Source organism: Daktulosphaira vitifoliae, unplaced genomic scaffold (assembly GCF_025091365.1).
Source record: "Daktulosphaira vitifoliae isolate Bord-2020 unplaced genomic scaffold, ASM2509136v1 Scaffold_111, whole genome shotgun sequence".
In the NCBI taxonomy this organism is placed as follows: Eukaryota; Metazoa; Arthropoda; class Insecta; order Hemiptera; family Phylloxeridae; genus Daktulosphaira; species Daktulosphaira vitifoliae.
This window is the reverse complement of record NW_026099680.1, coordinates 1-24,801: the sequence shown is the minus strand read 5'-3', so window position 1 is coordinate 24,801 and position 24,801 is coordinate 1. Positions and strand designations below refer to the sequence as shown.

Genomic DNA, 24,801 nt, shown 5'->3' with positions numbered 1-24,801 from the left:
AATTTTGATAACCGTTTTCACCACAAACACAAGTCCAGAGGTCAAATTTTTTTTTTTCAAATTAAAGTATATTACATAAGCTTTAATTTAAGATATATATAAAAGTGTCAGTCTTTCCGGAACATTTTCAAAAGTTAAGTTGAAAAAGTTAATTTTTTGTAAAAAAGTTACCATTTTGAAACCCTTTCTGTGGGCTGTTAAAGGGTCAAATGTTCAAAAAAATATATCAAATGATAGGTAATTATCTAAGGTATTTATAAAAAAAAAATTATATTGATTCGATCATTTTTTAAAAAGTTATGGTACTTTTAAGTAAAAAAAATTGAAAAAATATCGAAAATTAGCGATTTTTAAATTTGTAAATTTTTGGGGGATTTCCCCCGTTTGCGTGGAACGAGGGAATTTTGTTCAATTTTTGAGGGTAATGTCTTCAACTAGATACGATTTGTGATCTTTTGACATATTTTCATCAAAATCGGTTGAGTGAGAGCTGAGATTGAGCGTATACAGACACAAAAAAAAAAAACACATCATAGTAAAATTAATACCTTCTCAGATTCGCATCGAAGCTAAAAAATACTTAGTCAACAGACGTAAAAAAATCAATAAGTAAAGAAATTAAAATTATATTTATAATAAAATATAGAGTGTTTAGGATCATTTACAAGTAAGATCAGTCGTAGACTTTGTGTAGTTAAATCTTATTATTTAAAATTTTAAATAGTTTTTGTAAGTAATTATATGGACTATATGACGTATAGTGTAAATCGTGTATGTAGTGCGTTTAATACCAAAATCAACATTGGATTATTTGAAATATTATTGTATTATGCAGGATGTAAGGTAGGTACAATTTAATCTACGCTATCGAATCTCCAACAATCTATTGCGTAATAAACCATTATTAAAAAATTAAATAGGAAAATTAATATTTAATAAGTGAAACAATTAATGTGTAAATCATATAATAAATATCATAGACGCAGACATTTTATTTTAATTATTTTATTTTATTATAAATTATAAACGGGTAAAAAAAAACCCTTTAACATAATGTGATAGAATAAATACAATAATTTCTTAGTTAACATAAATTAAATGAAAAAAATACAATTTTAACTAAATACTATCAGATTTATAATAAACAATTAGATATAAACAAAAATACAATACACAATTAGATAATGCATTATAAATATTCGACTTGAAAACATCACGAGACATATAGAAAAAATAACAATGTTTAAAATTTTATTAGCTAACAAGAGGACTCGAGGGAAATATGATGCTGAGCTATAATTAGTGATCCAGAAAGGAACATGAAACAGTTTAATAACTCTGAGGTTTGATTATTAAATTGTAGCACATTAATATTTCAATTTTTACAGATTTTTAAACTGTTAAAAATAAATTGATCTGACTTATATCTAAGCAGGGTAGGATTTTAAGGATTAAAGGGTAGGATACTACTCACAATAATTCTTCAAATCAATATAATCAGCAGTTTGTATAAAAGTTTGTTAGAAAATGTTTTCTATGCATGTTTGTGAAGAGGAACAAGTCGGTAAATTATGACATTCTCCTGGTTGGTTACCAACCAGGTATTTTTTGGTCTAAGAAAATTTTTAGTTTGAGAACTTAATTTTGGTATTTTTTAATGTAAAGTATCTTTTGCGGTGGGTCAAACCGACTTTGAGCTCGTCTATTCCACCCCCTTCTCATGTACCTTTCATTAAGATGAAAGAGCAAGGGAAACATATTACTCTGAAAAATGTGTGGTTAATTTAGCGTATTATATGAAATAGGGGAGACATGTTCCCCTGAAAAATATGCTATCCTCTTAAAGTAGTTCTTTAAGCGTATTATACGCTGTATCTTGTTTTATCGTGTTAAATTCGTAGTGGACACAACCTTCAAAAAATTTGCGATCTCCATCTTTCACCGCATTGAACTCGTATACCTATAACTTATGTAGTGTTGTTGTTTACTTAAAAACATGTTGCCAGTGTTTTATTTAAAAATAATAACTTTAACAATAATATATGACTGTGATAGTTTGAAACATAGTTTCCCTCTTAGGAATAAAGTAAAATTACACTATGTCACGCAATCAAGAAATGGGATCGATTCCTATGTAGAGTGATTTTTTTAGCATAATCCACTCAATTACTTATAGAATAAAAATAATTTAAACTTTTTTTTTTTTTTTTTGAAACCAATAGTTAAATATTACTCTTTAATAATTAGGTATATGTAATACTTTTTAAGTTCATTCTTTACACCTTGCAAACGTGTTAACTTTGTTTTTCGAATGTGAATACATATTTTGAATTTAATAAAACGCTTCGATGCAAATCTTTAGATAGCGTTTAATTTAAAAAAAATTGGTGTTTTATTCCAAAAGCTACTTGATTTGCTGGTTCCTTAATATCTCGATTAAGATAAAGTATGTTGAATGAAAGAAAGATTATTAAAAAATATTATTTCTCATAAAAAAATTGTTTTGTTCCATACACTTTTCAATAAGTTATAGCATTATAAATTTGAACATGTAAAAAATAAAATCGAGAATTTTCACACAAAAATAACATTTGGTTTGGTTGGGTTTTTTTTCCATAATAAAGTACATTACATTAGCTTTAATTTAAGATATATATATAAAAGTACAAAGTTAGGTTCTTCTTTTCCACGATCCGGACCATGTTCAATGAGTTAACTAAATACTATCAGAGATATAATAAATAATTAGATATAAACAAATTACAATACACAATTAGATAATGCATTATAAATATTCGACTTGAAGACATCACGAGACTTATAGAAAAAATAACAATGTTTAAAATTTTATTAGCTAACAATAGGACTCGAGGAAAATATGATGCTGAGCTATAATTAGTGGTACAGAAAGGAACATGAAACAGGTTAAAAACTCTGAGGTTTATTTGACTAGTTCTAAAGGAAGTAACTCTGGGCAATCTACATAACCATTTAGTAAGTCATATAAAAACATAAGATCATTAACTCTTCTTCTAAGTTCACAAGATGTAATACCTAACTGAGTCGAATGTAAATAATATGAATCCCTGGAAAGAACTAATATTCAATTTAAAACAGATAGATTTCGTATACTTGTATTGGACGTTTTCTAATAAATTAATGTAAACAGCATAATTAGGGGACCAAACTAAAGAATCAAACTCAAGCTTTGATCTGACAAGAGAAAAATTTAACAATTTTAAAGTATTTATGTTTTTAAAATATTTAGTATTTCTATTAAGAAAACCCAAACTCTTAAAAGCATTACTGACTGACAAATTTATATGTCTAGTAAAGAAAAAATTATCTTCAAAAATTATTCCCAAATAACTTATGAAATAAACCCTAGTTAAACTGGAATTACACAAACTATAGTTAAAGAAAATGGGATCTTTTTTTACGGGAAAATAATATATTATTGAGGTGGACATAATGCCCATGCACTCAGACCTGTTGGTCCATTGTGCGCAAACATAACTCTACATTTGTTAAAGTTCAGAGGTAGCTCATTTGTAACACTCCAATTATATAGTTTTTCAATGTTTAACTGTAATTTAATACAATCACTGATTGAGTTGATAACCGTAAATATTTTGGCATCATCAGCATACAATTAAATATTTATAGGGGTATCAAGAATACTAGGCAAGTCATTTATATATAAAATAAATAATAAAAGACCTAAATGAGAACCCTGTGGCACCCCAAAGTGTACTTTAATATCATTTGAAACAACTGAGAGCAATTTTACGACTTGTGTCCGATTAACTAAATACGATTTAATCCAATTTAAAAACGAGCCATTTAATCCAAAATATTCTAATTTTAATGATAAGAGTTTTATTTATTTATTTATTTTATAATATACAAGACACAACATAATCAAACAGAAAAAAAAACAAATAAATATTGAGTACGCCACAGACGGCAATGAGTACAGAATATAAATACAAAATATCTAAATAATTAAATAAGTACAGCATACATAGAAGTTTAAATTATTAACATACAAAATTAATAATTAAAATACATCGCTACAAATAGATTTTAACTTGGTTAAATGGTCATTAAAGAAATCAAAATTTTTAATTAAATTGCAAAAATGTAGCATTCTATTGACCGGTGAATAATAACTATAATTCTGACGATATGAGTTAACATAAAATAAATTATTAGATCGGAGATGAAAATTAGGAACATTAAAAGGAATTAGACTTAAAATTTCTGGACAATCTACATTATTATTAAGGAGATTATAAATCCAAAAAACATCATTGCATTTTCTCCTGTAAGCAAGGGAAGTTAAACCAAGAGAGATTCCTATTTCATCGATCGACACATTATAATCCCTAGACTTAAAAGAAATGAAGTGTAAAAAAGTCTTTGTATAGATTCTATTCTATTAATTTCACCTATTTTATATGGACACTAAATAATGGATGCATATTCTAAAATTGATCTTACCAAAGAAATGTACAAGGTTTTGATACACAAAATATTATTGAATTCATTACGATTTCTTCTCAAAAAGCCAAGTGTTCGTGAGGCTTTATTGTAAATATAATCTAAATGGTTAGAAAAAGATAAATCGCTGGATAATATAACTCCTAAATTTTTAATAATATAAACATTAAGCAAATTACAACCATCAATCGTATACTGATTAATATTTACATTTTTTGAACGAGTAAATGTTATCTGATAACATTTATTTGTATTAATTACTAATCAATTTTTTTTACACCATAAACTGAATTTATCTAAATCTGATTGTAATTTACCACAATTATCAACTGATTGAATGGTCATAAATAACTTAAGATCATCCGCAAAAAGCAGATAGTTGCAGTGTTGAAAAATTTAACATAAATCATTAATAAAAATGATAAAAAGTAAAGGAGACAAATGGCCACCTTGTGGTACACCTGAAGTAACATTAATTATATTCGAAGTAAAATTATCTATTTTGATTTGTTGATTTCTATTTTTGAGAAATTCTAATTTTAATGATAAGAGTTTATGGTTTACTTTGTCAAATGCTTTTTGAAAATCTGTGTATATTGAATCAATTTGATGCCCCTCATTAAAAGCAGAAATAATTTTTTTTGATAGTGATTTTAATCACTGTCAGATATCATAATATTTGATCCAACTATGCCACGTCACCTCTGTGCTGCGACTCCCCTGTGCTGGGTTTTTTTTTAATTTTATAGTATAAGACATAACCTTTGATTTGATATATGTTTAAAGGACGCAGTATTTCCGGAAAATTTTCAAAAATTAAGTTAAACAATTTTGATTTTTATACAATATTTCAAGTTTTAAACTACTATTTCTCAGCTATCACTGGACTGATTTATTTCAACAATACGTCAAAAGATCAAAAATCGTATTTAGTTGAAGGCATTACCCTTTAAAATTGAAAAATTTTCTCTCGTTCTCCGCAAATAGGGGAAATATCCAAAAAACTTACAAATTTAAAAATCGGTAAATTTTGTCATTTTTTTCACTTTTTTTTCTTAAAACTTCCATAACTTTTTCAAAAATAAACAAATCAACATAATTTTTTTTATACTAAAACCTTAGATATTTATCTTTCATTTGATATCATTTTTTTGAAAATTTAACACTTAACCTGTGTCACACACACGACTAACTGAGGGTGTTGCACATCTGTCTTTTAAGCATTGCTTAAAATATCTATGGTTAAACAGGAGTTACCACATTCGGTGGTCATAAGATCGATTATCCTTATTTAAATATTTTTACTAACCGAAATTCTTTTTTTAATTACTCAGTAAATTAATTAAAAGATAATATGAAATAAGTGTTTATAGCAATTTAAAAATGTAACAGTTATTTAAAAATATTATGACAGAAAATATTTCCTATACAAAATGTTATTAAAGATGTCAGAAATCACTCGTGTTTTAGCTCCACCTGTACATTGTTAAAAACGTCCAAGATACCGGTCCAATAGTTATTATTAATCAGTTATTTGCAAGTCTTAAGTAAAATAAATTTCGAAAATTAGCGATTTATAAAATTGTAATTTTTATAATTCTCAAACCTGGGAAACCTCCCGAAGATCCCTCCTCGTACAGACCAATAAGTCTTCTACCTATCTTAGATAAATTATTAGAAAAAATTATATTAAAACGTCTTTTATTTATCACTAAAAAAAATAACAACATTCCTGAATTTCAATTCGGATTTATAACAAAACATTCAACTATTTATTAACTACACCGTGTTGCTGATACAATTTCAACAGCACTAGAAACAAAGCAGTACTGTGCCAGAGTCTTTCTAGATGTGGCAAAAGCTTTTGACTCTGTTTGGCATGAAGGACTTCTATTCAAATTAAAAAACATTTTCCCAACTCCTTACTACCTCATACTCAAATCATGCCTGCAAAACCGTTATTTTAAAGTCCGTTATAATCTCCAACACTCCCCATTATACCCAATATATGCTGGTGTGCCTCAAGGTAGCGATGTTGCGCCACAATGTATACATGTGAGCTACCTTTATCGGATGAAACAGTACTTAGTACCTATGCTGATGACACGGCCTTAATATCATCTTCATTAGATCATAAAGTTGCCAGTCAACAGTTACAAGTACATCTAAATATGCTTTCGCTCTGGTTCAAGACCTGGCGTGTCAAAATAAATGAGTCGAAATCTTTTTTCATTTCATTCACTCTTAGAAAACATGACTGCCCAGTAGTTACTATTAATAACATTATTATTCTTCATTCAACCGAGGTAAATACCTAGGGCTAATTTTTGACCGAAGGTTAACCTGGGGTCCTCATTTAAAAGAAAAAAGGAAAAAACTGAACCCGACACTTCATTTACTAAGACCTTTGTTTAAGTCAAATATTTCTTTGTCAAAAAAAAATATATTGTACAAAACATTACTCCAACCACTATGGTCTTATGGCATAATAATTTGGGGACCAGCAAAAAGTTATAACCAGAGAACAATCCAAAGTTTCCAAAACATCTGCTTAAGAATCATAACCGGGGCGCCCTGGTAGACTATTTCAAATGCTGAGCGCAAACGCCTTTCCTGGCAATCCAGTAAGGCGTCTTAAGAAAGAATGGTGCAGAGACCATTCTTTCAATCAATGGTAATTAAAACTCCTAACTATTTTACAAACTACTATATCATAATATATTATTATTATTATTGTTAATATTATGCAATAAAATTAAATATAAATTTTCAATAGTAGGCGACTCCAATGGGAGCGACCTCGCAGGCTACTAATGTTAAGTATTTTATATATGTAGATTTTCTAAACTATTTACTTATTGAAATTTTTTTTTTTTTTACAGATTTTAAAATCATAAATAAAAGAAAAAAAAACATACATAATGAAATTTAATTTATTTTTATGAAATAGAGAATGTCTAATTTATATTTGTTTGTTAATTTATCCATAATTTGAATTACTTTTGAAATAAATCATTTTCAAAAACACTTGTAATACAATAAACTAGAAATAAATATAATTAAAAAAAACACCCTTTTAAAGCACATCGAACTAAAAAGTTCAAAATAATTTTTAAAATAAGCGTAAAACAATAATGAATGAAAAGTACTAATATTATTGTGATGAAAGTGTCGGGCACTCAATATACGAAAAATATGGCACAAAGCACCCACGCTTTTATCACAATAGTACTAGTACTTTTGGTTCATAATTGTTTTACGCTTATTATAAAAATTATTTTGAACTTTTTAATTCGATGTGCTTTAAAAGCGTGTTTTTTTAGTTTTTTTTTAACTGTATTTATTTTTTACTTTTTAGTTTCATGTTATGATAGTAGTTACTATCAATATCATGGTTGTAAAGGGTAAAGGGGAATCAGGGTTCGATTCCGGAGAGGGAGTCTGAGATACGGCTATCACATCGAAGGAAAGCAGTAGGCGCGCAACGTGGAGGTAGTGACGAAAAATGACGATACATGAATCATCCTTTGTAATCGTAAAAAATACCCTATATATCTCTTAATGAGAATAAAGCGTATTAATATATAAGTTATAATAGTAATTAGAATATATATATATATGTATACACATGTAAAGCGACTTAAGTACGTAAACGTATCATACACGAGGTATAGCCGTGTTTTGTGGCCTGGCGTGGCGGGGGGAACATTATACACGAGGTATATACGGCGGCAGCGGCGTCGGCTGTAGGGATATATAAATAAATATTAACATATACGTATGTATAAATATATATTAATATTAGCGGCCACGGTAAGAATATATAATATTCGCATAATATCGCTGCACTTTCGCTGGCGTCGACGACTCGATGTCCGGCGTGATCCTCGGGCGTCAAAAGGTTAGCAGCGTTGATGGAGACGGTGCGCAAGTGTATCGGTGCAAGTGTAACAAGCATCGGTTTGTTGACGTTGTCACTTTGACAACGGGAAGAAGACTACGGTATCATTAGCGGCGGGACGTCGTCGGCCGTGCGGCACTTGCTGGACTTTGCATCGCGGCGTATAACGCGCGGTGTTGGTCAGTCAAATACTCATAAAATAGGGCAACGGCTGATAAAGGTGGTATGAGTCGTAGGGCATCGTGTATAACGAAACGACGCGGGGCCGTGTCAATCACAATAAAAATTTGTTATATATATATATTGTATGGGCCGGGGGTATTAAATAGTAAAATACTTTACCCGGTCACTACGCCCTTTTTACCAAACGGTTTAGCTTCTTGGTATACCACTCCAAGGCTGACCAACCTGTTAGTGTGTAGTGTGGTAATAGAGTCACTGGAGATGGGAGGGGTCGCCTGCGCAAAACCAGTGATCTATGTAGTGCTCAAGTGTGTACTGTGTGTATATATGTTTTTGTGTGTACTCTTAAACTAAATAAATAAATAATTCAATTGCACTTATCACAGATATATTAATAAAATCGGAAGACAACAATCAACAGTAGTAAATGAAATATAAAGGATAGCCCTTCTGGCTCAACAATAATAAAATAAATTTAAACTCTGAAAAATATTGTACACAATAAACCTATAAAAAATTTAACAATAAATACAAACTATTAAATAAATAATATATATAAAAAATTTCTTTGATTTAATTTGAATTATATGCTCAAGTCCTTATGACTGTAATCCCCTTGCCTTATGCGCGAGGATGGTAATATAATACAAATTTAACTCAACACACAACAATTTGTTCAATAATTCAATTTACACTAATAAGACTAACAAATATGTAGATGCAATTGTAAGATAAACTTAAGTTACTTATACTACAATTTATAAACTCAATACTCACAATGAGATGACTAATGTAAACTGGCCAGCTGCTCTTAACACTAATAACACACAACTAAATATAATACAATAGAACAGACAGACCACAACACATAACTTTTTCTAACAAGTAATACACAGAGTCAATACAATAATAGAAATAGTTGATCACAAATATTACAGTTCAAGTTAGAATATCACACTTTTGACTAGATTAAATAAACAATGCGAGCCCTATGGCTGTAAAATATAGCGAATAATTAAGAAAAGAATCGCACAAAAATTTCTCTTAAAAATATTCAAACTATTTTTAAACAACTCAAAAAACTATAACTATATTATAACTCTAGCCTACAAAATTACTGTGTTATGTTGTGTGTAACAGGTGGCCGGCTGATTGATAACGTTGCTGGAACCGTTATCAATCGTGGTAGTGGTTATACTGTTGTCGCGCACTGCTAGGAGGGACTCAGTATCATTAGCGGCATAGTGAAACGTATTATAGCCTTTTACGTGGCCTCAACATCCTCCCCACGTTGAAGGTCTTGAACTTCAACAGCGTCTTCATCTTCTTCTTGATTAGGAATTAATGCAATCTTCACAACCGGGCGACGCAACTCTTGTCCAGATGAATTGCGCACTGTTACGACCCTCACTGTACCATCGGTACCGGGGTGTAGTCGTACGATCCTCACTAAACGCCATTGAATTGGTGGCAGTGTATCATCTTTTAAAATCGCCAAATCACCAATAGAAGGATTTCGCCCTGGCGTTGTCCATCTACCACGTCTCTGCATTTGAGGCAAATATTCGGAGGACCATCTATGCCAAAACAATTGGAGCGTTGCTTGTATAAGTTTGAAGTGGTGCACTCTGTTAATAGGTGTAGTGGCATGATCAGGCTCAGGTGGTAAGGTGAGTGGACCTCCAACCAGAAAATGTCCTGGTGTTAATGCTTCAAAATCTGCTGGATCAGAGGAGAGTGGTGTCATCGGTCTCGAATTTAGGACTGCTTCTACTCTGCACAATAATGTAGACATTTCCTCGTAATTTAGTAAAGCACCTTTTATCACTCTTGTCAAGTGATGTTTTGCCGACATAACACCCGATTCCCATATCCCTCCAAAATGAGGAGATGAAGGTGGTATGAAGGTCCATTCTATTCCCATGTCTGAGAGTTTTGATGACACTCTTAAATCATCTTGAGTCGTATTTAGCCACGATTTTAATATTCTGCTTGCTCCTATAAAGTTTGTCCCGTTGTCACTAACTAGCTTTGCACAATTCGACTTTTTCATCTGATTAATCACAACCATCCAACTCACCATCCTAGTTGCTGATCGTTTTCGCAGAATTTTACTTATTCGATGTTGCAATATGTTTAAATGATACAATTGTATTTTATTTTACAACCTTTTTTGTATACTAGATGATGCATTTTATTTTACAATCTTATATTTCCAGACAATATGTTGCAATTTATAATCTTGAGTTTTTAATTTCTAAAGATTTCTCACGTAATTTATTCACAGCATGATCAGGATTTTTTCCAGTAAATAAAACACGTGTGTCTTTAAATTAAACGAGTAATTTATTAATCATTTAATTGTACATATAATTATTTCATTTTTTAAAAAAATACAATATTTATTTTAACACATATTTCTATTAAAAAATAATTTGTTATAAGAACATTATATCGTAACTAGAGGTGTGATCTTTTCTTCCGTTGCATACAAGTTTGAGATTTTCATCAATTCCTTTGTTTAAATCTTCACGAGTGAATGTAAATCTTGCGGGTAAATAAACTTGAAATGACGGTTCATTATCAAGTTTTACTTCAGCCACTGCAGTCTCATTCGAGTATTTTGATTTTGCCATATACAGTCCCAGAACCTTGTATTCTACTCCTATTTTAAGATCAGACACACACATTCTACGTTTATTTTTCATACCATTCAACCAATCTTTATTTATCATACTCATCTAAAATTTAAAATACACATATCATTGTAAAATAATTCATCTTGTGTTCTAATATGAATTATTGAAAAACTTACTTTTATCTGTGGATGATAGTCATCAAATTATCCTCACGTTGATCACGTTATTTTACAAACTTCACCGATTACAAATCAAAAATTACTGAATTTTATCAAAAGAAACTATAGTTTTTATACCAAAATAATAACGTATATATAACAACTATTAATGGAGGGAGATAATATTATTTCAGAACGCATATAAATTTATTGCGATCATTTATTAATGAAACGTTTTTTAAAGTGTGGCGGTAATAACGTGATAAGGGTGGCGCTAATAATTTTGATAAGGGAAGTGGTAATAATTTTGAAAAGTGAGGCGCTATTATTTGTTATCAAATTGAATTTTTATTTTGATAAGGGAGGCGCTAATAATTTTGATAAGTGAGGCGCCCCCACAAACACACATCATACATATGTGTGTATGTGTGAGTTTATTTATTTATTGTATCATTAAAGTGTAGTATATATTAATATACAAGTGATAGAGCAAGTAATTGAGTATGTGTATGTGTGAATTTAAACCCAACTAAACACTAGATTGTACATTCCCAAACAACAATCATATTATATCAATTGCCACCGGAATTTTCTTTTTCTTTGCCTTAATCCCAACTATTTAGGATCGGCCACCCTTATCCTAAGCTTCCACTTGACACAATCTCCCTCATCTATGCTCACATCAGCTGTCCTCATGTCGCATTCAATAACATCCCTCAATCTCCTTTTTGGTCTTCCTTCTTGTTTCAAAATTCATTTCTATAACTATTCTTACAGCTTCCGAATCTTCTCTCCTCATAACATGACTAAACAATCTAAATACTTCCTCTTATATGCTCGTTCCTTATCCTATCTTCTCTAGTCACTCCACTCATCCAACTAAGCATTCTCATCTCTGCTACACTTATTCTCTGCTCTACCTTCTTATCAACCGCCCAACACTATGAACCATACATCAAAGCTGGCTTCACAATTTCATACTAAATTTAAAAACTATAATTAGTAATTATTCATATATTATATTTTAGAATTATAGAACTACTAATTAGGATATAATTAAATAAATAAGAGTTGATGTTGCTTTTGGAATAATCCACCAATTTCTATTATCTATTCTAATATTTTCAGATTTGCATCGAAGCGTTTCTTATGATAGTGATTTTAATCACTGTCAGATATCATCTATACTTGTCCCATCTATGTCTCGTCTTCACTGTTGGGTTTGTACCACTGTGCTATCGTTTTTTTTTTTTGTGTGTGTGTCTGTAAACCAAACCAATCTCAGCTCTCGCTGGACCGATTATGATTAAAAATATGTCAAAAGATCACAAATTGTATCTAGTCGAATATTTTACCACCTCCCTCCATATACTTGCAAAGATAAAATTTCCCTTCATCCTTCTCCCACCAAATGAGATTTATTATTTCTGTTTCTTTAAATGAACAATCAACCATATTTCAAATTCTTCCCCACCCTATATGAATATGAATATACTCATATTTTTATGCCGATATTTTTTTTTTCTAACACTTGTAATTGTATAAAACATAATTTTTTTTAAACTAGACATTTTATTTCTCTTATTAAATTAATTAAGTAAATAAAAATCAATTTTTATTGNCTCTCAATTGTATAGCTATAATGAACCCATAAGTCGAATGATAAGAGAAAGTAACAAAATTTCATTTGATTTTAACTTTGATAATGAATCTAGTCTTCGGTCTTTGTATTTGTATAATAGTTAATATTTATAAATTTATGCCATCTATATGCCTAAATTTATAGCATTATGTATTATTATTATTATTATAAATTTGTGAATACTTTATGTTAAATAATTTGTACACTCTATTGCCCGATAAGGGCGTCAATATATATAAATAAATAAATAAATAAATTTAATATTATCTAGTTAAATAAACTACGCGATTTATCAATCATGAAATATTTATTATAATGTAGTTATAACAACCGTATTACTATATCGAAATTAATATTCGTCAGGTAATTTTCTTAACTAAATCATTTGTTATTTTATATCAAATTAAATCATTTATATTCCTACTTAAAATAAATAACTAAAGACAATTAAAAAATGGCATTACATCATACATAGGTCTCAGTACAAGTTTTGTATGTTAGTGTTCATAAGTTTTGATTTATAAAAATTTATACTATTTATTTAAACTAAATATTATGTTAAATATGAATCTTCTAAACTTTTTTGTACTAATCGTTATTTTAATTCAATCACTACTGTCAAATTTTGTGTTAAGGAATTTAAAAGAAATGAAAAAAATTGGAATTCTTAATGAAATACTTGCGAATGTAAATGCATGAGATAAATTTAAGAATATAGAAGTTAGTTTAAGACGTGATCACACCATCAAAATATTAACAGTTGAAAACATCTTTGATGAAAAAAAGGTAGAGTTAATCTTTAAATTCGTAAAATGTAAGAGTTTGTAAATGATTAAGTTGTGTAATCGAATTTTGTCATTCATGTATGAAGGTTATAAAATGATCTATGATGAAGAAATAACAAGACAAGATAGAACAATAACCTTACAAATGAAGGATTTGCTTCTAAGAAAAATCGATGAATATAGAGAATTAGTACAATATATTAATAATAAGGCACTGTTTTTTAAAAGATTATTTACTAAAGGTAATACTGATGTATGTGCTGATGACGCATTTTTTTCAAAACTACTTTATATAGTAATTATGCCAATAGCATCTGAAGATAATAGATTTGCAACATATTTGAAAAATACATTAAATGACTCACTTAACAATTTTTTTTATTATTCAAAAAATTCATGTTCTTATACAAATAGTATTAAACTAATGCCTTCATATAAACAAAAATACAAAGATTATAAGTCAGCTAATGAAGAATATAATGATAGCTTTGCAGAATATATAAGTTATCACTTTGACTTTCATGTAAAAGAAACTTATGATTTGTTTAGACTGTTGAAATTAAATAAATATTATATTGATATATAATATTAAATTATCAATTTTTATTGTTTATAAAACATATATGAAACTTAAAAAAGCCAAATCAAGTTTTTATAATAGTTGTTATTTTAAGAAAAATCGAGTGATTTATATTAATAATGTATATGATAAGTTCAACACTTATATTTGTATAATTATATTATATTCTTATATTTTATAAAAATATAATTATTTTATTATTATTACTTTTATAAAATATTTTTATGTTTTTCATTATGTATATTAACCAAAAACTGACAAATTTCTTGAAAAGTATAAATTTTATAGTCACAATAGATATTAACTGAAATAATAAAAATTATAAATTATTTGTGCCTATCACTATAATGTCATTTCAAAATGTATATGAATATATGTAATCTATTTATAATAATAAATTATTTGAATTGTTAGATCATTTGTAAATTTGTTAATATTAAAACTAAATATTTTGTTTAGTAAATATGACCAAACCATCTAAGTCTATTTTTTCTCATCTTTTCCACGATTGACGCTACACCTATACTCCCTTACTGATGCTTTTGACTAAGTGAATTGACGTTTGAAATAAATGATTTTATGAACTAAAAATGCTTGAGAACTCTTTTTGGAAATATTGTTAAATATACTAACAAATCATGAACTAATCTGAAAGTAAAATATTTCAGTAGTATTGCATGTAAACAAGGAAGTACACAATATGAATTATAAAATCTTAGTTGTAATTAGTGATGCGAAATATCGAATAATAACTATCGAACTATTCGATAGTTGTACACTATTCGAACTATTCGATAGTCATTCAAAAACTATTCGAATAGTAAAAATATTCGATAGTTCACAATATATTCGATTTTTTAAAACTATTCGATAGTCTATTCGAATAGTACCTCCATTCGAATAGTTTTTAAAATATTTGATAGTTTATGCTAAAAATAAAATATTCGGTGGCATAAAAACAGTTCAAATAATTAATCAATAGTTTAAAATATTTCAAAATGCTCATCACTAATTTTTTTTATTGTTAATTATATCCTATTTATAATCTTAGTACCCTGAATAAACAGTTTTAAAACAATCCTATTTAGATTGTTAGTGTTATTAAAATAGCAAAACTATAAATACAAAATAGCAGGTAATACTAGACTAAGAACATTATACAAGATATTAAGTGTAAAATGAGACTTTAGTATTTACGAATACTTCTGTTGCGCATAGAACATACCTTTCTGATAAAACTGAAAATATATCATTAGTCATCAGAAAAAAGAACTACTTTTTAATCTTCAACCCATATTTATCAGTTTTTACCAACGACTCACAAACTAAAAGAAATAAAATGGTACTTTTTACTGTTATTAATTGTCTAATAATTTATTTTAGGTATTCGTTAATTATCTTCTTATTATAATTAAATGTACTTAATAAAAATTTTAATTAGAACTAATCGAATATTTTTTGAAACCATTCGCTAGCCCATTCGAATAAATTTTAAAACTATTCGATAGTTTATGCTAAAAACACACTATTCGGTTGTGCAAAAACAATTCGAATAGTTATTTGATAGTTTTGATACGATCACATTTGCATGTGCCCATATCTCTGTCTCCCATAACATCGTAGTACCGTTTAATAGACNATATATAATTAACACAGTGACATACAGCAATACTAACAGGAGGGCGGACTGCACACATAAACACTTTTTGCAATTCACGGCCAATGTGCCATAATAAGATATCCCTATCGACAGTTGACATTTTATCACCTTCGCGATCACTACTTTTGCCTGATAATTAACTTAACTTCGCTACCCCGTATATTATAGTGTGTANAACACAAAAACATGTTAATTAAAACAAATCATTGTTAAAAATTATTAATTATGCAAACTACTTTCTTTGTAAATTTTAAATAACGCTAAAGATTATAATAATAAACTTAATCTGTTGTTTCTTTTTTTTACAGGTAATGTAATAATACTAATTTAAATAAAATTTGTTAATAATAAATAACTTTTTTTTNATATTTCAATTGTTTAATAAATATTTATTTATATCGTTGTTAACCTAAAGTGTTATATATATATATATATTGTAGTGCGACCCCTGGTAGTTCCTCNTAGTGCGACCCTTGGTAGTTCCTCTAAGGGAATATAAATTAAATAGGAAACTTCAGTACCTAAGGTAGATATAGCCTAGCCAGCTATCCCCCGTTGGTCCCTTAGAATACTGTCGACGGGCATTTAGGTTAAACCCCTAAATAGCGACGTAACAATTGGTGGAGGCGCCGATCTCTCTGTTTTATTTTAAACTTTCAGTGAGGGTTCCCCTCCTAAGTGTACTACAATTTTTATATACCGCTTTCACGGTTAATTTGTAAATTAAATATTTTTTATTTATTATTGGCTCACTTTATTATAATAGTAACAATTGTATAGTTAGGTATAACTATAAATTAAGTCTTTGAGTTACATAATCTTTTATATACGTTTATATGCCTCTCTATAGTTAGCTAAACCATCAGAAATTTCACAACTATAGAAGTTCAAACTAGTCTGTGTTACACTAGTGACTCGTGCAGTTATTGCTGGAATTATTAAAAACAATTGTATCATTGTTTTCTTTAAATTAAGTTAAGACTGTGAACAAAGCCATACTTTAAACTTACTAGATACTGTAAATGATTTTAATTCCGACATAGATGAAGTAGCGATCGTATTGTCGACTTTTTAGTAACATTCGCATTTTCGTAGCGAGTGGACGATCGGAAACCGTATGACGTCATCCGCACCAGTCGGAAAAGTTGCCCTTTCGATCAATTTCGTCGGCATTACTTACTATATTAATAATTCTAAAATCCGTTTCATACGATGCGTACTTATAGACGCTTACCTTTAAGGTCGAAGTTTTATTTTAAAAAAGATAAGAAAACTAAATGGATAAAAAATGTCCTACCTAGTACCGTGCGTACGCCATCTCATATTGTAAATACATTTACGAGGATACAAACCAATGGCTAAAAATAAATCATATTATAGACTATTTTTATTTTGTGATAAACTGTATTATTAAACGTTGAACTAAAAATATATTTACTAACTATTACGAGGAATTTGAAATAAATAGAATTAAACGACATAAAGTGAAATTGTGAGTTTAATTGGTCTATTGATGTTAACAGGTGTCAACCAATGAGTACGAAAAAATCTCGAAGATCTTTGGGATCAGGGTTGTTTTGTAACACAAAATGTTCATGTTAATATGAGTGAAAAACGTTTTTGATTTCTACAACAATGTGTAGAGATTTGATGATACGGATGATCGTACGTATTCATCCACGTAAACTTGATAAAACAGCTCCAAAAAGAGAACTTTTTGAATAATTTGTTGAAAATCGTAAAAATTTTTTTTGTATATTTACCAAATAAATCTACAGTATATGATGTATAAATATTTATACTGGTTGATGCTAAATTGATATATATATATATATATATGGGGAACCTATTATATTGTACAAAAAAACTAGATTGCCCCTTTAACATTTTAAACTCTCCAAATGACGTGGATATGCGACTAATGTATTCGAATTAAGAAAATGTAGCTACGGATAACTGCTATACTAGTATTCCATTGGTAATTGAAAAAGAATATTACATTGGTTAGTACGGTTCGAAAAAATTTTAAAAAAATTATAGCTTCTTTTTTTTTCATTATTCAAAAAACCATAAGCCGTATAGTACCATATTTGGATTTCAAAAACACTCTTAAATCTTATAAACCAAAACTTACTAAAATAGTTATACTTTTATCATCAATGCACTATTTCGGTCTTATTGACGAATCAACAATTGCTAAGAAAAAATAATAATATAATCATATTTAACAACAGTACTAATGGAGTCAAACCCACCCACACTACTCAGTCCACCCTATCTGTTAAGAGGGATCTAATTAAAAGAAAGTACCTCTTTAAAAATAAAAATATATTATACGGTATTTTAATTAGTCTATTGAGTAATTAAAAAAATAAATTTGGAATGTATATACAAATAATAATATCAACACTAAGATTTTATAATTAATATTGTGTATTTCCTTGTTTACATATAATACTACTGAAATATTTTACCTTTTACTTTTAGATTAGTTCATGATTAGTTAGTATATTTAAAAATATTTCCAGAAAGAGTTCTGAAGCATTACTACATATTTTTTTTAATTCATGAAATCATTTACCCCAAACGTCAATCACTTAGTAGCATCAATAAATTGTATCAATCGTGGATAAGATGAGAGAAAATAGACTTAGACGGTATGGTCATGTTATGAGGAGAAAAGAATTAGAAGCTGTAAGAACAGTTATAGAAATAATGTTGAAGGAAGAAGAGGTAGAGGAAGACCAAATAAGTGATGGAGATATGCCATTGAATGCGATATGAGGACAGCTGAAGTGAAGGTAAATGATGTGGGAAATCGTGTCAAGTGGAAGTTTGGGATAAGGGTGGCCGACCCCAAGTAGATGGGAATAAGGCGAGGAAGCAGAAGAAGAGTACCATCAGTAAGACCTTCTAATTCTTATTGTATAAATCTTTTTTACAAACAAAATTGCTATAATTTTGCATCTTAAACATTATAACCATATTTGTAAGTCAAATAACATACAATATAAGAAATTATATCGGGAAAAAAATCAATATAAGAATTAATATTATAATAACTAGGAAACACATATTTAATAAACATAATGTTTAATTTTAATATTTAAAAATTTACAAATGATCTAACAATTTAAATACTTTATTATTATAAATAGATTACATATATTCATATACATTTTGAAATGACATTATAGTGATAGGCACAAATAATTTAAAATTTTTATTATTTCAGTTAATATCTAGTGTGACTATAAAATTTATACTTTTCAAGAAATTTGTCAGTGTTTGGTTAATATACATAATCAAAAACATTTACAATATACTTGTATATAACAAATAAAAATAAAATAATAATATTTTTCTAAAATATAATAATATAATGTAATTATACAAATTTAAGTGTTGAATTTACGGGGTACTCTATTATAATAAATCACTCGATTTTTCTTAAAATAACAACTATTATAAAAACTTGATTTGGCTTTTTTAAGTTTCATATATGTTTTATAAACAATAAAAATTGATAATTTAATATTATATATCAATATGATATTTATTTAATTTCAACAGTGCAAAAAAATCATAAGTTTCTTTTATACAAGAGTCAATGTAATAACTTATATATTCTGCAAAGCTATCAATATTTTCTACATTAGCTGACTTATAATCTGTGTAATGTTGTAAATTGGTTTGCAAATCAGTAATGTTTGAAAATTTACATGTATGCTTTAAACAGTCATTAACACTCTTGTATGAATTATCTAAAGTATTTTTTAATTTACTAGCAAAATTATGATATTCAGGTACTGGCATATTTATTATGGATAATAGTTTCGAAAAAAATGGGTCATTATAAGTTACTTCATCATTACCTTCAGGAAATAATCTTTTAAAAAACATTGCCTCATTATAAAGATAACGTACTAATTCTATATAGTCCTTGATTTTTCTTATAAGCAAATCCTGTATTTCTAAGGTCATTGTTCTATCTTGTTTTGTTATTTCTTCAGCAAAAATCAATTCATAACCATAGATCATGTGTGTCAATAATCGATTACAGAACCTAAGTTTTCCCCAACACTTACATCTTACGATTTTAAAAATTAACTCTACCTTTGTTTTATAATTGCTTAAATTAACAGGCAAATATGTTGACGAAAGTAGCTGTGTATTATTCTGGTGTATATTTATATTGTTGTCGATATTATCAAAGATGTTATCAATTGTTAATATTTTTAAAGTGTCATCACGTCCTTTTTTAACTTTTATATCCTTGAATTGATTGTTTACATTTATATCCATGAGTATTTCATTAAGAATTTCAATTTTTTTCATATTTTTAAAATTCTCTAACTCAAAATTTGACAGTATTGATTGAATTAAAATAACAATTAATACAAAACAGTTTAGAAAATTCATATTTAACACAGTATAAAGTTTAAATAAATAGTATAAATTTTTATAAATAAAAACTAATGAACACTAACATACAAAACTTGTACTGAGACCTATGTATGATGTAATGCCATTTTTTAATTGTCTTTAGTTATTTATTTTAAGTAGGAATAGAAATGATTATGAACTCAACTATACATTTTTTTATTTATATTTCAATTTATTTACTTAAATTTTAAAAATAATTATTTTAAAATACGTTATTTATAACATAAATTATTCGAATACGTCGCCTTGTTAAACAATGAATTACTATAAAAATTTAACAAAAATAAAATTAAAAATGTGAAATTCAAATATTATATTTATTACAACTTAGTATATTATTTATTAAGTATTTTTTTATTCATCTCTAATAAAATGTTACAGGAACATCAACTTAATTGTTTTTAATGAAAACGTACATATACAGCATGATTTTTTTATCATAATCGACTCAAATATTTACAGAGTAATAATAATATAAACATTTTAGCTTCGATGCGAAGCTGAGAAGGTATTATGTTTACTAATATGTGTTTATTTTTTTTTTTTTTTTTGTGTCTGTTACCACTTTTTCTCAGCTCTCACCGAACGGATTTCTTTCAACGATACGTCAAAAGATCACAAATCGTATCTAGTCGAAGACATTACCCTCAAAAATTGAAAAAATTTCCCTCGTTCCCCGTAAATGGGGGAAACCTTCAAAAAAATTACAAATTTAAAAATCGCTAATTTTCGAAATTTTTTCAATTTTTTTTACTTAAAAGTGCCATAACTTTTTCAAAAATAAACATATGAATATAATTATTTTTTATATAGATGCATAATATCATTACCTTTCATTTGGTATATTTTTTTCATAAATTTAACCCTTAATCTGCCCACAAAGGGGGATTTAAAATGACAACTTTTTCACAAAAAATTAACTTTTTCAACTTAACTTTTGAAAATGTTCCGGAAAGTCTGACACTTTTATATATATCTTAAATTAAAGCTATTGTAATGTACTTTATTATGCAGAAAAAAAATTTCGGACTTTATTTTATCTTCATGGTGAAAACAGACATCAAAGTTTATAAAAAAATTTTCACAGTAATAATAGAGGCAGAATAAAATATTATTATTACAGAAGTAACTGATTAAATGATTAAGCCATCTCAATTTTCAAGAATATTTTTTCTCCTTTAATAAACTATTCTTTTATATATATTTTATGTACAAAATAATTTCGATATTCCACAACTGTCCCGTGACGTCTCACAATTTTTTCTTTCATTTATCTTTTAAAAATTTCGACAATTAATGATTATATATTTGTTATAAAAAAAATTTTTTTTTTGTGACTGAAAAATAAATATAGTCCTATAATTTTTATTTTTATTATGCTTATATACTGTTCATGTACATTATCAATATTTATAAAATAAAAAAAATGTTTTTTTTTTGCAAAAACACTACTGGCTGTTATGTATTTAATTTAATTACCTAAATTTAAGCAAATGTAATAAAATACATATAAAATGCTTATTTTCGTAAAAATTATTCTTTTCTGCGTAATAATTATGACTTATTAACTATAATAATACTCTATAGAGTATAACATACTAATTTTTAAATTAAATATTAATCAACAAAATAAAAAGGCCTAAAATCAATATTTTCACCAAAGATCATTAAATGTCTTATAACTTCTTCTCTAAAAATTTTTAAAATATTCCCCTTACTATAGTATGTATATTTAATATACACACAAGTAGTGTAATTTTAATTTTAAGTGTCGAAAATTCGTACATTTAATAAATACATTTACAAATATAACATTTTTGTCGCTATTTACCCAAAATTTCCCTTGCATTGTATTCGTCAATTACTTCCAATTCATATATTTGTTTAAGATTGTACTTACTGAATTTTATTCAATCAATAGGTAGTAACTTACAATATAGTGTTACAAAATAGTAATTATTTCCTGTGTTCATGTAAAAATTTATTAAGCACATTTATTAAATCTTTATAAAATTGTTATTTGTATAATTTTAATTTGGAGGGAAATTGTCTTTGTATTTTAATAAATTGCAAATTATAATATGGACATATATATTGTCTCTAAGTGTGTATTTTTTTTGAAGTATTAGTTTTTTTTAACATTGTAAATTTACCTTTAAATATAGCTGTTATTCCTGTTAAATATCTACTATTTACACATACAAGTATAAAAAAAAATGTTACTTGTAGTTTAAAGTGTTAAAAATAATAATTTTTATTTTTGGAAATATCTTATTGAGGATATTATATAAAAAAACGATAGCACAGTGGTACCAACCCAACAGTGTAGACGAGGCATAGATGGGACAAGTATAGATGATATCTGACAGTGATTAAAATCACTATCATAAGAAACGCTTCGATGCAAATCTGTAGATATTAGAATAGATAATAGAAATTGGTGGATTATTCCAAAAGCAACATCAACTCTTATTTCTTTGATCATATCCTAATTAGTAGTTCTATAATTTTAAAATATAATATATGAATAATTACTAATTATAATTATTAAATTTAGTATGAAATTGATATTTAATATTGTAATTTAAACGGAGAAATTATCAAAATATAAAGAAGTTATATTTTGATTTGCTTTTACGTGTATACAAATATATACAACAATTTTCAATAAAACCTGTTTGTAACTATAAATAAATGCACTGGACTACAAGGAACTTTCATCAGAATCAAAAATATACTTTTATAAATTAACTTTTCGCATTGTTTTCAAATATGCAATTAAACTTTTTGTATCACTTCTAATTTTTTATATTATTACTAATTACATATAAAATAATAATTAATAAAAAAAAAATTTGTTTTCAAATTATTACTGATTTGATTTTTAATATGTTAAAAGTAATAATTTTAACCTTCTTTATTTTGTTCTTTAAAATGAAAGTTAATAATAAAAAAAAAAAATTTTATTTTTAACCTATTTTTTTGATTCTTTAAAGTTGAAGAAAAATTTTTGACAAGTTTTGTGAAAATTAATAGCTAAAAAAATTAAATATGTTACCATAACTTTTAGCTCAATTATAAGTTTGAAATTGACATCATTAAATAGAAAATTTAAAAGAATTAAAACTATGCTATTTTATAGACTAATATGCAGTCAGGAGATTTTATAATTATTATTTACTGTATATTTATCAGAAAAATTTATTATTTATTTGCATTTTTATCGTTATAGAACAATTAAATAGAAATCACAGTAATCGTTTCTCAGTAACTTTTGGTATTTAAAAATATTCTACAAATGAAATATCTCGAAGTGAATTAATTTTAATGATTTACTTTAACTAAAAAAAAAAAAATTATTATTTTGAATCCCTCTTGTGGGCAGGTAAAGAGTTAAATTTATATAAAAAAAAATAAATGATAGGTAAAGAAATGCATCTAAATAAAAAAAAATATACTGATTTGGTCATTTTTGATAAAGTTATAACAGTTAACAAAGTTATAAGTTTTATACACTGTACTACAAGGAACATTTATCAGAAACAAAAATATACTATTCTAAATCAACTTTTCGCGATGTTTTTAAATGTGCAATTAGACTTTTACTATTACTTCTAAGTTTTCATATTATTAAAAAATATTATTTATAAATAAAAAAACCCAGCACAGTGGGGTCGAGGCATAGTGGTGACGTGGCATAGTTGGATCAAGTATAATGATATCTGACAGTGATTAAAATCACTATCAAAAAAAAAACGCTTTGATGCAAATCTTTAGATAGTGTTTAATTTTAAAAAAATTGGTGTTCTATTCCAAAAGCTACATGATCTGCTAGTTCCTTATTAATATCCTAATTAAAATAAAGTATGTCGTATGAAAAAGGGATTATTAAAAAATACTATTTCTCATAAAAAAATTATGTTGATCCATACACTTTTCAATAAGTTAAAGCATTATAAAATAGCATTCGGTAGCCATTTTCGCCATCAAGACAAGTCCAGAGGTCAAATTTTTTTTTTTTAAATTAAAGTATATTTCATTAGCATTAATTTAAGATATTTATAAAAGTGTCAGACCTTCCGGGACACTTTCAAAAGTTAAGTTCACAAAGTTAATTTTTTGTAAAAAAGTTGTCATTTTAAATCACTCCCTGTGGGCAGATAAAGGCTCAGATTTACAAAAAATATATACCAAATGATAGATAAAGATATCAAGCATCTATATAAAAAAAAAACCCAGCACAGGGGGGTCGCGGCACAGTGGTGACGTAGCATAGTTGGATCAAGTATAATGATATCTGACAG

At 27.3% G+C, this 24,801-nt stretch overlaps 1 protein-coding gene across 1 annotated transcript; it reads right to left on the bottom strand.

Moving 5' to 3' along the window:
- Window positions 1-9,851: 9,851 nt before the first annotated feature.
- On the bottom strand, window positions 9,852-10,670 carry LOC126909083 (uncharacterized). Its single transcript, XM_050691466.1, has one exon. The coding sequence runs from the start codon at window positions 10,668-10,670 to the stop codon at window positions 9,852-9,854; it is 819 nt and encodes a 272-aa protein (XP_050547423.1).
- Window positions 10,671-24,801: the final 14,131 nt, after the last annotated feature.

Bases quoted from the DNA above. Each gene is read 5' to 3' on its own strand.
- LOC126909083 (XM_050691466.1), bottom strand. From the start codon at position 10,670: ATGGTGAGTTGGATGGTTGTGATTAATCAGATGAAAAAGTCGAATTGT.